The following is an 18,864-nucleotide window of genomic DNA, read 5'->3' on the forward strand; positions in this document are numbered from 1 at the left end:
CTGCCATATCCAGAAGTCATTGAGATTTTGATTTTTTTGGGTGGGGTTGGGGGGTAACTGCGTATTGCCCCAAGCATGCTCTACTACCTCAGTTCTTTTTGAGACGGAGTCTAAAGTTTCTCAGGCTGGTCTCAAACTTGTAATCCTCGTGTCTCAGGCCTGAGTGGCTGGGGTTCCAGGCTTGTGCCACCACTTCCAGCAAATTTAATGTCATACTAGCAAAATTTTGTATCTAGTATGACTTTGTACATTTTAAAAGTTAAACCAGGCATGGTGGTGCACACCTTTAATCCCAACTAATTAGGAAGCTGAAACGGGAGGATTTGGAGTTCAAGGCCAGTTATACAACCTAGCAAGATCCTATCTCAAAGTTAATTCAGAGTCACTTTTTACACTGAACTATACAACCAAAAGGGTCAATTTGGTTTGGCTGCTTCTGCCATCTACTGGGCATACATACTGGCTTCTAAGGATCCCTTTACCAGAGTGCATCTCTGCAGGATTCTAAAAATCATAATTGTTGAGATGTTTAATGATAGTTTACTTGTCATATGTAAATTGTTAAGGTGATAAATCATAATTTTGATAGAAAACATTTTCCCCAAGTCTTTGTACTCTTAGTTTTAAGTAAGTCTGACTGGGCCATGCAATGCTGTAATCCTAGCAGCTTGGGAGGCTGAGGCAGGAGAATCACAAATTTGAGGTCAGCCTCAGCAACTTAGATCCTGTCTGAATATACAAAATAAGAAAGACTGGAGATGTGGCTCAATGGTAAAGTGTGCCCAAGTTTCAATCTCCTGTGTCCCCTCCCCCCAAAAAAAGTGTAATAGATGCTCAGCACTTTAGGTCTGAACATGGTGATGAATGATCCATCCTGGCTGAGGTACTCAAGAGTCAACCTGTTATCCAACTATCTTCCTTCTTTCAAAATAATTTAATCTATGATTTACCTGTGTCCAGAAGTTATGAGAGCAAAGCTAGGTGTATTCTAGCGGGACCGTCTCAATCCATATAAATAGGTTGTCCGAGTTAGCAAAAATAGAGAAAACAAAAAGACCCAAGATATTAAATGAGAATTTCAGAAAAAAAAAATTCAAATATATTCCAAATATTACCAGGGACACGTTTACACTAATTTGTCCTAAATTTTATTTGGAAGTGCTAATATAACCCCATAAATGTTTAGAAAATTTACTATCTGATAAAAGGGTCTTGGTACAAAATCAACAATCTATTTAAGAAAAAGAAGATTTGCCTGGCACAGTGGCGCACACCTATAATCCTAGCAACTCAGGAGGCTGGGACAGGAAGATTGTGAGTTCAAAGCCAGCCTCAGCCACTTGGTGAGGCACTTAGCAACTCAGTGAGACCCTGTCTCTAAATAAAATACAAAAAAAAAAAAAAAGGGCAGGGAATGTGTGGTTCAGTGGTTAAATGCCCCTGAGTTCAATCCCCAGTACCAAAAAAAAAAAAAAAAAAATTCACTTGGGGAGGTTTTAATAGACTATTTGATACCAGTAAAATGCTTTATTTATGAATATTGTTTTGTATAATTAACTTGGCTAAAAATATCTTCCTAGAGGAGCCAACTCTAGGAAAAAGTATATTTAGAAAATATGTATATATACAGATTTGTTTTGTTTTGGGTACTAGGGTTCTAACCCAGGGCCTCCCACATTAGACAAGCTACATCTCCAGCCCTTTATAACTTTTACTTTGAGACAGGTTCTCACTAAATTGCCCAGACTGTTCAAACTTTGGATATTCTTGCCTCAGCCCCCAGCTGGGATTGCAAGCATGTGGCACCATGCCCAGCTCTATTTTAGAAAATATTCTACAATATCTAATACATACAATTAAAAATATTTAAATAAAATACTTTAGAAAAAAATGCATCCCACTTTGGAGAATTATATGGTCCCGAGTTTGTTGATTTGTACAGTTGTAATTCTCTCAATGGAAAAGAAAAATATGCAGATCCTAATGATGAATGGTAATAAGGCAAATATATTCAGGATGCACTGAAATACAGCCTCAACAATAAGGAAAAAGTGAGGAAATACTTGTCTACAATATATTTGCAGAGTTTGGACTAAAGATAGGGATAAAACACAGCCAAAATACAACTTAGAATATAATGGCAATAGCTGGGCGCAGTTGCACATGCCTGTAATCCCAGTGGCTGGGGAGGCTGAGACAGGAGGATTTTGAGGCTGCTAAGCCACTCAATGAGACCCTGTCTCTAAAATACAAAATAGGGCAGGGGATGTGGCTCAGTGGTCAAGTGCCCCTAAGTTCACTCCCCCATGCCCCCCTAAAAGAATATAATGGCAGTAAAAATGAACTGATTGGGGCTGGGGATGTGGCTCAAGCGGTAGCGCGCTCGCCTCGCATGCGTGCGGCCCGGGTTCGATCCTCAGCACCACATACCAACAAAGATGTTGTGTCCGCCGAGAACTAAAAAATAAATATTAAAAATTCTCTCTCTCTCTCTCTCTCTCTCTCTCTCTCTCTCTCTCTCTCTCTCTCTCTCCTCTCTCACTCTCTCTTAAAAAAAATGAACTGATTACATCTAATTCAGAGTACACAAAGGAGATCATGCTTGAGAATAATAGAAAGATGCTACTCAATGGATAACTAAGATTCTATTATATAGTAAAGATGAAACAAAATTTCATGTTTAATAGATGAAAAGTTGAACTGATTCAAGGATTTCAACAGTGATTATGGTAGGTTGCTATTAATAAAATGAAGATTTTTTTTTTTTTTTTTTTTTTTGTACTGGGGATTGAATCCAGGGCACTTTACCACTGAGCTACATCTCTAGCCCTTTTAAATTTTTATTTTGAGACAGGGTCTCATTGAGTGGCTTAGCACTCAATGCTTGGGGTCTCACTAAGTTGCTGAGGCTGTCCTCAAACTTGCAATTTTCCTGCATTAGCCTCCTAAGGTTGGGATTACAGGTATGTACCACTACATCCAGCCAGAAGAAAGTTTTTAAAATATCTTTTGCATATATCTCTTTGGTTTCAAAAAGATAAGTTCTCTGGGGAATTGTTTTGTATTTTTCTCATATCTTGACAAAATGTTGTGCTTGATGCATGGAAAGTATATGATTATGGATTGCAAATGTAGTTAAGTGGTAGAACATTTGCCTAACATGTTTGAAATCTTGGGTTTGTTCCCCAGTACCACTCACATACACAAAAGTACATGATTAATTTCAAAATATAAACCTTATGAATCATCTTCTATTCATCATTTAATACGTCCAGTTTGTATCAGGTCCTAAACATTTTCATCATCTTTCAAGAATATTCTCTTTGAACACTTTTATTTTCTTTCTAGGCCTTTGTTTTTCTTACCCAGTTTGGTACTCCTACATTTCCTAAAAGCTGTGTTGTGTTTGCGTTTGTCACTAAGTATCAAACCCAGGGTTTCATGCATGCTATGCAAACACTCTACTACTGACTGAGCTGCATCCTAAGCTCAAGACTTTAATTTCTTAAAACCAATAATATTTCACTAAAAATATCCAACTACATATAGAAGGGCACCTCTATCTTTTAGAGATGGCAGAAAGCCATATCGTTCTTTGAGAATATTTTGCACATTAAAGACCATCTGAGATAACGTGGAGTGTTTAGGGTTGGTCAAGGTGAGGCAAAGAGTATGAAATGACTCTTCAAATTTTGGATAGAAAACTAGAAGTCCATTGTGGTTGTGGAAAATTAATCAATATGGTTCATCTAAAGTCATCTTAGACCATGTATCCACTAGCCATGTATTTTACCATCTGAAAATAACTGGCCTTTGGTATTATGGAGTGACCTATTGAAAACAGCCATAATGCTGGTTGCAAGACATCTTTTTTGATGAAGTACATTTTTTGGTTGCATTGGTTCAGGATTCAAGGGAGAAATGTTTATACTAGAGAACACAACTCCTAGTCTATTGATTTCTGAAGACTGAATATTTATTTTCTCTCATGTTCCCTTTTCTCTTTTTTTGTGGGGTGGAGGCTTATATTAGGGATTGAACCCAGGGTGCTCTATCACTGAGCTACATCCCCAGGCTTTTTTATTTTGAGACAGGGTCTCGCTAAGTTGCTCAGGGTCTCACTAAGTTGCTAAGGCTGGCCTCAAACTTGTGATTCTCCTGTTTCAGCCACCCAAGTAGGTAAATTTCTTCTTTTAAATTGCTATTTTTTTCTGGGCACCATGGAGCAAACCTGTAATCCTAGCAACTCGGGAGGCTGAAGCAGGAGGATCACAAGTTCAAAGCCAGCCTCAGCAACTTAATGAGATGCTGTCTCAAAAATTTTTATAAAAATGGGAGAAGGGCTGGGGATGTGGCTCAAGTGGGTAAGCCTCTGGTTTCAATTCTTGATACAAGAAAAAAAAAAAAAGGAAGAAGATATTTTGTCTTATTTTTCTTTCTCCCATTATTCTATAGAGCAGGTGAATTGACAATCAAGTCTACCTTTAGGGATCATGAAAAAACAATAGGGTAGCGCTTCAAGACTCAGTCATTCTGTTTGCTTTCTCATACATTGTAGCTCTTTCACACAGTTGATCTGACACAGGACACTGGGTATCTGTGGACAATGCCTAGGGCTCTGTCATATCCTGTGGTTTTCAGTGTTCATAATTTCTGCGTTGACAGGGCGAGGGAGGGGCCCTTTCTGGTCCACTGTTTGTAACTCCTAGTGCAATGTTGTTTGAAGGCAAAAGACGTATTTACAGGCAATTAAAGACATAAAACGAGTTCCTGGAACTGTTTTTTCACAGTATTAATAAATGATAGCCTCTCCCCAAATGTCCTAACTTAATAAAGTTGTATTTAGAGGAGACTTGCTCCCTGCTAAGTAAGCGACATCCATAATTACCCAGTGACTTCAGTTAATTCTGTGCTTGCTTTTCCCACTTCAAAAAGATATTTCCTCACTTCCTAAATTTACTTCCATGAACTTCTGGGGAAAATTTTGGGGGTCCTGGTGTTTGCTGGAAAATGCCAGATACAAGTGAGGACATACAAAGTAAAAGTATTTCCTACTGCTATGGAATATCTAAACGCACGACTCTTCTCCCACAGGCCGGTATTATTGGGCTGTTCTGTTTTCTTGGATATCAAGACACGCAAACATCTTGTTTAACCCGTTTTGGTCAATTAGCACACGCTTCTTTCTTGTAATGGTCAAGCGGTTTGCTGAGCCAAACTGCCAACTAGAACGTTTTGCCGGGTTCTCAAATCCTGGTGAGAACGCAGGCACTGACCGCAGTTCAGGGTCGTGCGTTCCCGTTTCTGCTCTAAGTAGCTTTGAGGCTGCTTTATGCGGAATCCCGGTTTCCTTTTTGTAAAACGAGGGTGAGGGCTGGTTTCTTTTTTTTTTTTTTTTTTTTTTTTGAGAGAGAGAATTTTTAATATTTATTTTTTAGTTTTCGGCGGACACAACATCTTTGTTGGTATGTGGTGCTGAGGATCGAACCCGGGCGGCACGCATGCCAGGCGAGCGCGCTACCGCTTGAGCCACATCCTGAGCCCAATGAGGGCTGGTTTCGAAAGGTAAAGCTGATAGCAGTCTTTTGACTCCCGGAGTTGAACCACAAAGTCGCGGAATGTACGTTCCCGCCCACGTTTTTGGAACTGACGCGCAAATTGAGGGTTTGCGGTGGGCCTCACAAACCTCGCTTTCCTGGGGAGGGGATGGGCGGGCCAGGAGCACCAACCGTAGGCAGCGCCCCCGGCGTCGAGGCTCCTTCCTGCCAGCGCAGGCCCAGGAGCCCCAGCGAAACGCTCCGGCCGCCCGCCGCTCCCGGCACTCTAGTTCCTTGGCCGCCCGGGGGAACGTGGTTGGCAGCGACACCGGAGGGGGGCGGGTCAGGAAGTGGGGGCGCGGCGGCCGGGAGTGGGCCAGGGGCCGCGGAGGTGTTCCGCAACGCGAAGGGAGTGAAACTCCGGGGCGCGCGGGAGCCGGACGGCCACCCGGGTCTCCGCGGAGATGATGGCGGAGGAAGAAGGTGATGTCGCCAGTGCCGCCAGTGGACTCGGGAAAGGGGCGGGGATGCGAGGGGCCCGGAGGCCTGGGCTGCTGGCGACCGGTGGCTGGGGCCGCGCAGGGAGGGCGGGAAGGAGCGGGCGGGGGAGTTCGCGGAGAAATTCTTGAGGAGCCGAGTGAATGGCCCGAAGTTTTGTCTCCCGAAGTGGGGAGCAAAGGTGGAGCCTAAAGTTGGGCATCTGCAATGCGAGAGAGAGCTGTGGGGGGGGGGGAGTGTTTGAATTGAGGGTTATTAGCAGATCATAAATGGAGTGAGGGACATAGTTGGTTTAGAAGATGTAGGATTAGGTACAGAAAGGATCAATAGTTTAACCAGATGCCCCGCATTCTGAGTGCGCTCATAAAGGTTTGTGGATCATGACAAACACAAAGTCGCAGGGTGAGGGGACTCATACCACTCGCAAAGAGTCAGGGGTTTAGGATAACATGGTAAAATGAATTGGGAGGAATTGGGTTGTAGAAAGCTTTCCATAGCCCCTCAGGACCGGTGCCAAGAAAATTCAGCCAGCAATATGTATTCGCAGAAAAGTATAAATAAAATAAGAGTGGAACGCTAGGAGAAACTTAGTTAATGGTAGAGAGCATAAGGAAATATTCATACCCCTCTAAGTTTCGGAAACAGGCATACATGGTAGGTAGGTCAGTTGATTGACCAGTTAGATTTTGCATTCAGTTGGAAAACACGGTATTTTTACCTTTTTGAGTAGAGTTATGAATGTGATAGAAAGCTGATCTAATTTAGATTTAAGCCTTTTTGAGCCAAGAGTGTGAGAAGGGAGTTTGAAGAATTCGGTGGGAAGCAATTCAAAATAAATAAAGATTAAGGGTAAGAAGTGTTTATTACTCTGTGACTTGCTGCCATCACCCAATACTCATGCTTGCTTCACACATACCTCGTCTTCCTTGAGTTTTCGGGGTTAAAGCTAATCTAAATGTAAGACGTTCTACCTAAAGCAGCTTCAAAACCAAAGTATTTGTGATTGGTAAGGAAGAGTGTAATCCCATTTGTTTCCTTGGTTTTTCTGTGGTTGCATTACATTATCATTTTTAATATTTCCTTTTATACTTTGCTTTTCTGACTAGCTGCAAATCTCTGGGAGTAGATTGATAAACTAGCTTCGTTTATGCATGAAAAAAATTCTATAATACTTAAAGTCTAATGTACATTGTGCAAAAAAAGTTATTTAAGAGATTATAGTTATGCCTAATTAAATAGATATGTTGTGGAACCAATGAAAATAGTATAACCATTTTGTCAAATTTACTTGGATATAAAATGGAAAGTGATGTTTGATTTTAGAATTACAGGTGACCCAAAAACAATTAAATGGAACAATTAGTGGTTTACAGTTTTATTAAAGCATAGTTTCATTCAACAAATGTTTAATTCCATAAATATTTGTGCCCCCCTCATGTTAGATTCTGAGATATAATATCAGTGGCGAATAATTAAATTCTCATTTATTATAATAATGCTTTGATGGTAATATTTTTAGCAGACATGTCTTTGTGTCAGGCATTATTCTGGGTACTTTCCATTTACTTGGCACTCAATTTTTTCAAAACACATCATATTGTATTCATTGTGTTAAAATTAGTCTGGTCTATATATTTTACTTGTATCTAGGTGTTATTTTGTTATTTATGTCTTTTTTTTTTTGCATATTCACATTCACTTGGATCCTCTTCTTTCTCTATATGTTTCTATAAGTAAATACTCTGTGTGAATCTGATCTTCCAAAATATGACTTGCGTGATGCAGTAGAGGGTCAGGTGCTTATATTTCTACTTCCTTAAAGAAATATTAGAGCAAAGAAAGAAGCAATACACTTTGAGTAGAACAATGTTAATACTTCACTTGGAGATTGCTATGTATAGTCTGGATGGACATTCACAAGCCTATTTGTAGCCTTACTATTTCATATGAAGATCCTGGACCAGATTCTGAAATAGCAGATTATTTTTGTGGGTATGTAATGATCTTCATTTAGTTTGACTTTTTCTTTACAATGCTAAAAATGTAACTAGTAAAAATGAAACTTGAGTTTCATTTCAGAGCTTTCCTATCAGAACTGATAATCAAGTTTGTCCATTGCTTGGCCTTTGCAGTTTTCCCACCTAGAGATGCCTAACTCTGTGGGTTTCTTTTGGGATCAGTGCTGGGGTACCAACCCAGGGCCTAAGCACTCTACCACTGAGCTCACCACTGAGCATTTCCCATCAGTGGCTTTGTCTTTGGAGTAATTAAGTTATAAGCCCAATATAAAGGAAATGAGACGATATTTGCATTCATTTAGTTTTGTTTCTTGGTAATAGACACAAAGTTAATTTAAGGACAAAGTTGAAGAGATTGGTTAAAATAAAATAAATTATTAGTTTGTACACTCTGTTCTCATAATTTGATGCCACTAAAATTGACATGCCAGTGTTTACATTCAATATACAATAGTGGTTTTTTTCCTTGAAAACTTATTAAATAACACCTTAAAAATGTATGGCATCTTAGCTGGACATGGGGACACATATTTGTAATCACAGTAACTTGAGAGGCTGAAGCAGGAGTAACTCAAGTTCAAAGCCAGCCTCAGCAACTTAGTGAGACCTTAAGCAATTTAGTGAGACCCTGTCTAAAATAAAAAATTAAAAGAGAGCTGGGGATGTGACTCAGTGGTTAAGCACCGCTAGGCTCAATCCCTGGTACCGGAAAAAAAAAAAAAAAATGTTCAATTCCTGGATAGTTTATACACTTGACAGAGACTTTGAACTTATTATTTACCTGAGAAGATAATTCTGAGAAGTTAAGATTATTATCTATATGTATTATAGTTACATTATCTAACATACATTCCTGTTTAATTTGAAATTTAGTTTACTGGTTTTGGAGGTAATATCTACATTCATTTTTTTAAAGAGATAGAAAAAAATGATAGTCTAATATTTAGAAATAGTCTAATATTTAGAAAATTTTTCTGAGAATTTCCACACTTTGATAACAGGGATCTTTATAGGTTACTCCTATTTTCTAACTTAGGGTTATATAATTGTACAATGCTGATGATACTCAGCATTGTAAAACACTATAGAACTTTCAGGGTTATTGAAAGGCTGGAGTGTTGGGTCACTCACTGAGTGTTGGCTCAGTGGTAGAGCACTTGCCTGGCATGTGTGAGGCCCTAGGTTCCATCCTCAGCACCGCATATAAACACATAAATTAAAAAAGAGATCCATTTAAAACTAAAAGAAAAAAATGAAAAATAACACAAAGTATAGTTTTATAATCAGTATATTGTATTTTTATTTTAAAAAATTGTTAATTCATGCATGATTTACTTGATATGCTTAGTAATAATAACCTAAATAACTTATTGTACCCCAGGCATTCTAAAAATTTTATACTTATTTTGGGATATTTTTAAATAGCATTATCTCAGGAGATGAACTTACTGGTTTATCAGTGGGACTCTCAAAACATGGGAGGTGGTGGTGGTGAGCCTATGTTGGCTTTTTTGTGCTAAAGACAGTTTTACCTAACATAATTATGAAAAAAGTTGTCTGTGAAATACATTGGTCTCAGTAGGTGACATAGGTGGCTTTAACTTTAGTATAATAAAAGTTTGGGGTACAGTTTGGGGTACAGATGATTGATACATCCATTGCAATAATGTCTTAAATTTTTTAAGGACCAACTATAGAACTGCGCCAAAGAAAAAAGCCAATGTCTTCAGAAAATAAGGAGTCTGCCAAAGAAGAGAAAATCAGTGATACGCCTATTCCTGAAAGAGCTCCAAAACGTAAGTTAGGTAGATGTAGAGTTTTTGTATTACTACAAAAATAGTTATGCCAGGAAGTATGTTTTAATATTTTAAGTATGTGAACGTATTTGAGATTAAGTATATGGTTAACGCTTTGCTTTGTGGTATATGTTTTGTATGTGGTTAACGTTAAGTTTTGCTTTCATTAGGGAATAGCCCCTAATCTCCTTGCCTTATGACTAACATTTATTTCTGATTTATAATACATGTTGTGGCCACAGGTTGACCAGTATAGCTACATGTGTCATGAAAGAAGAAGTCCTGTTTGGAACATGTTTTGGGGGGGACAGGAAAGAGCAGGAGAGTAGGTGATGATGTCTCTTTATTTTATTTTATTTTATTTATTTATTTTTAGTTTCCAGCGGACACAACTTCTTTGTTTGTATGTGGTGCTGAGGATCGAACCCAGGCCGCACGCATGCCAGGCGAGTGTGCTACCGCTTGAGCCACATTCCCAGCCCAATGATGTCTCTTAAAGTTTCTGCTGAACTGGCAGTCACTTGTTCTCTCATTCTTTTGGCAAGTTATAGTCAATCCTGACAATGGGACACCGAAGTATACTGATTACAGGGAAGCAAGTCAGATGGTAGTAGGCAGAAATGTAAAATATTTTTCTTTTTATTCATGTATTTATTTTGTCCTGCTGGGGATTGAACCCAGGGCCTTGTGCATATTTAGCTCTACCAAGCTACTCTCTTAGCCTCTGTATTCTTTTTATAGAGAAGGAAAAAAATAATTGGGAAGAATAATATACCATGCAGTCTTTTTGGTCATAAAAATTGATTTCATTCTCTCAAGAGTACATTTGCTATTTCTCTTACCCTAAGGAAGACACTCAGTCTTATCTCCTTTTAGCATCAGTCTTGAAGCCCAAGGTCTTCTTATCTACATCTGGGCCAGCTATGACTCATTCTGAACCTAAGACCAATGAACTAAAAAGACTAGTTATCTACTTTGTATAAGGGTTCCCAAGACCACCCTCATGCTTGGTGATTAGCTTGAAGGACTCACAGATTGCAGAATATAGTTGCATGTACAGCTGTGATTTATTATAGTAAATCATACAAAACAAATAAACAAAAGGAAAAGGTCTGTGGACAACATAGAAAGCAGGCACAAGCTTCCAAAATTCCTCTCCTAATAGAGTCACAGAAAGTATACTTGATTTCTTTAGTGTCAGCTTGTGATGTTTGTTAAATTTTGTCAACCATTTCACTGTTTGGTTTTTACTGGGGGCTTATCTGTAGGTAACCTCTGCCTGCCACTTAACAAAAATTCTAAAGTCCCAGAAGGAAAGTATAAATCTCATTATACTAATAGAGTAGGCATAGTAAACCACCCTTATTGTTAGAACTCTGATATCTAAGTTCTCAGTTGTTAGCTGAAAGCCTACCTTACAAACATGCCCTTATGAAAGCATTCTCAGGCCTTTTGTATTAACTCTGTACATGCCCCCGCTCTCAATATACAATATTGCACAGGGTCAGGATAAACAAAATAAATGCTTCCATTTGAAAGGAAGAGAGGGAGCCACTGGTTCATAGCTCTTCTGAAATTGTACTAAACAAATGAGATTTCCTTACCCTGGGGTATGGAATGTTTTGTGATTATGTCTCAGTTGTGACATTGAGTTGCTTTCAATTCATTGTTCTCTACGGTCCTTGACCTCATTCCCTGGAGGTTCTTCTTTTTTCATGTCTTCCATATCTAAAAATGGCATTGGAGAATATGTCATCCTTAGCAGCTGAACAGATTGCTCACATTCCTGCTTTTAGAAAGTTAAGTCTGTGCATGTCTACATACATATATACACATGTGTATGTGTATAGGTATACATATATATAAATATATACATACATATATACACACACATACATATATATGGACTCAAGTAAGATGAAAGCAGTGGGTCATCCACAGATCTAGGTCAGGGGACACTAGCAAGAAAACTATTTTTGGAAACTAGAAAAAATAAAAGATCCATGTTAGGGCTAGGGATATAGTTCAGTTGGTAGAGTATTTGCCTCAAATGCACAAGGCCAAATCTCTAGCCCTTTTTTTTTTTTTTTTTGAGACAGGGTCTCACTAGGTTGCTTATGGCCTCATTAAGTTACTGAGGCTGGCTTTGAACCTGTGATCCTCTTGTCTCAACCTCCTGAGCCTCTGGGATAACAGGTGTGTACTACTGCACCCTGGCATGTTTGGCTCCTTTAGGTTTTAAAATGACATATTAGTCTCTTACTGTTTTTATCCAGAAAGCATAGTGAGTAAGCTGCTCTTAGATTTCCTGAGAGGGAATGATTTATTATGCTCTTTGAAGTAAAGAGATTGCAGATTGTTGGTTACCTTTTTATTATTTTTTAATGTTTTTGTCCTGCTCTAAAAGTGAATTGTACGATCCCTTTTGTTGCCATGTGATTCAGACTGCCTCTCTAAGGCACAGTGTACTTCCCTGTCCATTTGTCAGACGAATGATGTGACTGGCCTGGGCCAGTGGAATGTGAGTATACTAGTACTGAGCAGAAACCCTGACAACTTTCCTGTTCCTCTGTTGTGAAAACAGTATGTCCCTAATTAGGGACTGATTCTAGTATGGAACTCAGAAGAAGATAAAAGGAAAAGCTAGATGCAGTGGTGCACTCCTGTAATCCCAGTGGCTCAGGAGGCTGAGACAGGAGGATCACGGGTTCAAAGCCAACCTCAGCTATGTCGAGGCACTAAGCAACTCAGTGAGACCCTGTCTCTAAATAAAATACAAAATAGGGCTGGGAATGTGGCTCAGTGGTTGAGTGTCCCCGAGTTCAATCCCCAGTATCCACCCCTCAATCCCCTGAAAAAAAACAGATATAAAAAGAGCCAGAGGTAACATGAAGTCTGAAATTGAGTGGCAGCCTAAAATAAAGTTATTGCTAACTTGGAAATCCATTATAACATAAATAAGAAAAAAGCCTTTGTTTTGGAAGGCACTGGTGGTTTGGGGTTGTTTTTAGTGTTATGTCCCAAAAGCTGACACATAGAGTAGTCACTTTAAAAAAATTAGAAAATACAATATAAGAAAATTAAATAAATCCAGAGATCCACTACAAAGTAGTATTTTGCCCTGACTATACATAGGGTAGTAAATGTGAACCACAGAGAAAACAACAATAAAAATAAAATATATCCATAATTTCACTAGAACTACTTTTAACATTTTGGCATAAGAGTGGGGAGATGGCTTAGTGAAAGATCATATGCTTTGCATGTGCTGGGCCCTGGGTTTGCTCCCCAGGATCAAAAGAATTTTTTTTTTTTTTTTTGCATAAGTATTGCTTATCTTTTTTTCTGTGTACCTACTTCGTTTTTAACACTTTTTGTGAGATTGAGTCCTGTGTTTCTTTTAATGTTATTCACTTTTAACGGTATATTGTTTATCAGTGCTCAATTGTATTGATGTTGACATGTATATCAACTTTTTCTCCTTTTCTGTGCTTGATCACCGTTTTACAAATGAAGGAAATGGCATAGAAATTATATTGGCTGCTTTGTGACTGACAATTTAAATGGAAGTCAGATCCTTTACTTTTCAATTTTTTAATTAAAATTGTAATTTTTTTTAAAGAGAGAGTGAAAGAGGAGAGAGAGAGAGAGAGAGAGAGAGAGAGAGAGAGAGAGAGAGAATTTTTAATATTTATTTTTTAGTTCTCGGCGGACACAACATCTTTGTTGGTATGTGGTGCTGAGGATCGAACCCGGGCCGCACGCATGCCAGGCGAGCGTGCTACCGCTTGAGCCACATCCCCAGCCCTAAAATTGTAATTTTTAAAGATAATATCCAGGGCCTTAGAGGTCTTTATTTTCTGTAAATCATACACTTATATCAAACACTGAAAATTTGGTGTTTCTTCCATCTTGATTCCTTACAAAAGCAAAATATTTAGTATTAAGGCATTCAAGTATAGAGATTGGTTGAATATAGTTTTTTTTAAATAGCCTGTAATAAATATAATTAATTTGCTATTTTGTAAGTCTTCTAGTTGTCATTGTTGTGCTGGGGCTCAAACCCAGGGTGCCTTCCACATACAAGGCAAACACTATACCACTGAGCTGCATTCCCCAGCCCCTGTTGTTCAAGACTTGAAAAAAAATAAAATAGGAAAGTACACATTTAGAAATCTTGAAACACTTTTTCTTTTTTTGTTTGTTTTTATGGTGCTGGGGCTTGAACCTAGGGCCTTGTGCATACAAGGAAAGCACCAACTGAGCTATATCCCCAGCCCTGAAACACTTTTTCTTATTAGTTTTTTTTTAATATTTATTTATTAGTTATAGTTGGACACAATACCTTTATTTTATTTTATTTATTTTTATGTGGTGCTGAGGATCGAAACCAGGTCCTTGCATGTGCTAGGCGAGTGCTCTACTGCTGAGCCACAACCCCAGCCCTTCTTATAAGTTTTTATAGTTCATATTGTCAACATTACTTTAAGTACTTCATATATTTTTGTAAGTATGCTTTTGTAGCACAATAATAATAGATTCTATTTGCTATGATCTTAACATGTACCAGGCACCATGCCAAATGCTATTGGAAGTAGGATGCACACATGCTATTAGAAATAGGAATTTTAAAAACAATTTGTGTCATACTTACAGTAATATTTGATATATTGGGTAGTGTTTCTTAAACTTTTAAAATATTCTTTTTAATTTAGTGACATCTAATTATTCTGTTTGAGAAATAACATTCAGAGAATAACTAAGGCTTTTTTTTTTTTTTTTTTTTTAGCTAAGGGATTTTTAAAAAACTTATTCATTTATTTATTTTTTGTGGTTCTGGGATCAAACCCAGGGCCTCACACATGCTAAGCAACCACTGACATATACTCCCAATCCTAATTTTTTTTTTGTGTGTGTGTGTGTTGCGGATTGAAACTAGGGGTGCTTTACCACCAAGCTACATCCTTTAGCCCTTTTTATTTTGAGACAAGATTGTAAGTTGCTGTTTTACAAATGCTAAGGTTGACCTTGAGCTTCTAATCCTCCTGCTTTAGCCTCCCAAGTAGCTGGAATGACAGGTGTGCACCATGGCTTTCGGCTTCAACTCCATGATTTTTGTTTAGCTAGTCAAGTAAATCAAGAAGTTTATTTGTACAAACTTATAGCTCATTGAGTAACAGAATACTGGGATTTAGGCACTTAATGGTTATAGCTAGCAGGATTGAAATTGTCTCTGTACAAAATTCAAATGTGTTTTATGCTGTGTCTTCAACATATATGTAACAGTTGCATGTGATTTTTTAAAACATAGTCATTAAAACTCATTGAATTATACACTTTAAAGGACTGTAGCTTAGCCTGGTGCAGTGGTACACGCTTATAATCCCAGCAACTCAGGAAGCTGAGTCAGTATTGCAAGTTAAAGACCAGCTTATCAATTTAGCGAGGCCCTAAGCAACTTAGTGAGACCTCGTCTCAAAATTTTAAAAGGGATTTAGTCAGTGATACAGTACCTTGAGTTCAATTCCAGGTACCAAAAAAAGGTGTGTGGAGGGCTGCTGTCTATAGTATATGAGTAATTTATGTACTTATGTATGTATTTATTGGTACCAGGGATTGAACCCAGGGGTGCTTAACCACTAAGCCAAATCACCAGCCGTTTTTTATATTTTATTTAGAGATAGGGTCTCACTGAGTTGCTTAGCACCTCGCTTTTGCTAAGGCTGGCTTTGAACTTAAAATCCTCCTGCCTCAGCCTCCTGAGCCGTTGGGATTATAGGCATGCACCATTGTACCCAGCTTATGATATATAAGTTATTCTCAAAAAAAAATTTCTCAATAGGCAAAAAGGATATCAGTAAAATATTTCAAGAGTAATTCTGAATGAATCTGTATTCTTTAGATATTGGCTCCTATGTTTCTTATCATTTTTTTAAATTAATGGATGTTAATATTTTTACTATATTAACCATTTTTAAGTTTATGATTTTATACTGTTAATTATTTACCTTGTTGTGAACCAGATCTCTAGAACTTTTTCATCTTTCAATATATAGGTTTTAATTTAAATTTAATTTAATTTTTTAAAAGTTTTTTAGCTGTAGTTGGACACAATATCTTTATTTTATTTATTTTATGTGGTGCTAAGGATCAAAACAAGTGCCTCACATGTGCTAAGCAAGCACTCTGCTGCTGAGCCACAACCCCAACCCTAGGTTTTAATTTTTTAAACCAGTTTTGATTACAGAAGAATTGAGCTGAGTACAAAGTTCCCATATTTCAACCTCTCACACAGGGAGTTCACCTTATTCTTAACAGTTTGCATTAATGTTGTACATTTGTTAGAATTAATAAACAATATTGATACGTATATATATACATTATGTATATATTAATAAAAGCTTATAATTTATTCAAATTTCCTTAATTTTTACCTAATGTTGTTCTTCTTTTTACCTAATATTGTTTTCTTTTTCTCATATAGGATACTACATTGCATTTAATTATTATGTCTTGTTAGGCTCCTCTTGTCTATGACAGTTCCTTAGACTTTTCTTGTTTTTGATGACCTTAACAGTTTTTAGGAATACTAGTCAGGTATATTGTAAGATATTCCTTTATTGGATTTTATCTGATTTTTTTTTTTATGATTAGACAGGGATTATGAGTTTTTGGAAAGAAACCGTTGAGTTAGAATGCCATTTTCATCACATCATAACAAGGGTACATACACCTTTTGATTATCTTTAATGTGTTTTTTCAGATGTGTTATTTCAACGTTTTGCAAAGATTTTCATTGGCTGTCTTGCAGCAGTTACTAGTGGTATGATGTACGCTCTCTACTTATCAGCTTACCATGAACGGAAATTCTGGTTTTCCAACAGACAGGTAAGAATAAAGAATTTTGAGCATATGAAAGATGTTTTAGTATATAATATTAATTTCAGTAATGTGTTTTCCTGTTTTTTTTTTTTTTTTTTTTGTACTAGGTATTGAACTGAGGGGCTCTTTACCACAGAGCTACATCTCCAGCTTTTTTCATTTTTTTATTTTTGAGACATGGTCTCACTAAATTGCTTAGGGCCTCTTTAGTTGCTGAGGCTGGCTTTGAACTTGCAATCCATCTGGCTTAGTAATGCTTTTCCTAAGGAGACAAAATACTTGTGTGATAAGTATGACAAGTGCTCTTAGTTATGACTATCAGAAACAAAATTTTAAGGTCCATAGTCACAGTGTGAACCTTAAAATATGTAACAAGATATTTTATAGAATAGGAACTATGAGGGGTTGGGGTTATGGCTCAGCGGTAGAGTGCTTGCCTAGCATGTTCGAGGCCCTGGGTTTGATCCTCAGTACCATGTAAAAATGAATAAAACAAAGGTATTGTATCCAACTACAACTAAAAAAATAAATTAATTAAAAGAAGAAAAAGAATAGAAACTATGAGTGTGCTTTCCTTGTGCAATTAATCTATCCAGGACTATTCTAGAAAAACTTGGTTGGAGTGTATAAGACTGGCTGCAAGATGTCATGAAATCAAAGAAAGAGGCAGACAGGTCCAAGATTGCACAGAGTATGATTTATTAGGGGACTTATGTATAGGAGTTTGTCTTGGGCAGCAGCAAGACAGATCTTTGTGATATGAAGCAAAGGGATCAGGCTTACGGGTCAGGACAAAAGTGACTCCATCCCCTTCAGAATGTACGTGGTTTATCTCAAACTAACATAGAGGATTTAAAACATATTGCTGGCACTTAAAAAACCAGGGTCCTCACATTGTAAAGTTCCACTTATCATTCTATCTATATATAGTGTGCTGGAGAATTATGTGGGAAAAACAAACCAGGGCTATTCAAGAGCAATCATGATGGTTCTTTTAAGATGGCTCTAGTCAGGTCAAGCTGAATTCCTACAGGGACTTTTTTGGCAGGGGGTGTGTGTTCTGGGGATTGAACTCAGGGGCACTCGAGCCACATCCTCAGTCCAATTTTTTGCATTTTATTTAGAGACAGGGGTCTTATTGAGTTGCTTTGTGCTGAGGCTGGCTTTGTACTCGAGATCCTGGATCCTCCTATCTCAGCCTCCCGAACCTCTGGGATTGCAGGGATGCGCCACTACCTGACCCCACAGGGACTTTTATTTTTTTATTTTATTTATTTATTTTGTGGTGCTGGGAATTGAACCCATGGCCTTGTGCATTCACTTTACCAACTGAGCTGTATCCCCAGCCCTCTACAGGGACTTTTTTTTTTTTAACCATACGATTTATTTTAATTTTTTTTTAGTCATACATGACAGCAGAATGTATTTTGACATATAATACATACATGGAATGTACATACATCAATCATATTGTCTATTCTTCTGCCCTTCCTCTCCTCTCTACCCCTCCCCTCCTCTCCCATCCTTTCTCTCTATCCAGTCTAATGTGACACACTTTTTTTTTCTTTTTCTCATTACAACATCATATATGTATTCTGTATAACAATGAGGTTCTCCTTCCATCTTCCGTGCAACTCCCCTTCTCCCTCTTTTTCCCTCCCACCTCTCTTCCCTATTTAGTGGTAGTCTTCTTCTCAAGCTCTTCCTCCCTATCTCATTTTGAGTCACCCCCCTTATATCAGAGAAGACATTCGGCATTTGTTTTTTAGGAATTGGCTAACTTCACTTAGCATAATCTGCTCTAATGCCATCCATTTGCCTGCAAATGCCATGATCTTGTTATTTTTTAGTGCTGAGAAATATTCCATTGTGTATAAATGCCACATTTTTTAAATCCATTCATCTAAGTTGGTTCCACATTCTAGCTATTGTGAATTGTGCTGCTATAAACATTGATGTGGATGTGTCCCTTTACAGGGACTTTTAATAACAATGAAATATTAAGGAGTTTAGTCAGCCTTTTAGTTGTTTTGGTAGCTCACATTTTAGAAATAATTTGTGGAAGTTTCAGCATTGAACTATTGCTTTCAAAGGTCACTTGACTTTATAGAATTTTTAAATTTTTGAGCTCAA

General features: G+C 37.7%; 1 protein-coding gene across 5 annotated transcripts in view; it reads left to right on the forward strand.

Annotated features, from left to right (window-relative positions):
- Window positions 1-5,862: 5,862 nt before the first annotated feature.
- The window catches only part of DPY19L4 (dpy-19 like 4), a 66,153-nt gene continuing 53,151 nt past the window's right edge, over window positions 5,863-18,864 (forward strand). For 2 of the 5 annotated variants that reach the window (XM_081266121.1, XM_081266125.1), the window contains exons 1-3: window positions 5,863-6,020; window positions 9,739-9,849; window positions 16,613-16,737. In XM_081266121.1, the coding sequence (XP_081122247.1) occupies window positions 6,002-6,020; window positions 9,739-9,849; window positions 16,613-16,737 (255 nt within the window). In that variant the 5' untranslated portion in view covers window positions 5,863-6,001. Of the gene's footprint in view, window positions 6,021-7,820; window positions 8,028-9,738; window positions 9,850-16,612; window positions 16,738-18,864 lie in introns of all 5 variants that reach the window. The other 3 variants (XM_081266122.1, XM_081266124.1, XM_081266123.1) reach the window with 3 other exon arrangements.

This window comes from Spermophilus citellus, assembly GCF_964194105.1.
Source record: "Spermophilus citellus genome assembly, chromosome: 14".
Lineage (NCBI taxonomy): Eukaryota > Metazoa > Chordata > Mammalia > Rodentia > Sciuridae > Spermophilus > Spermophilus citellus.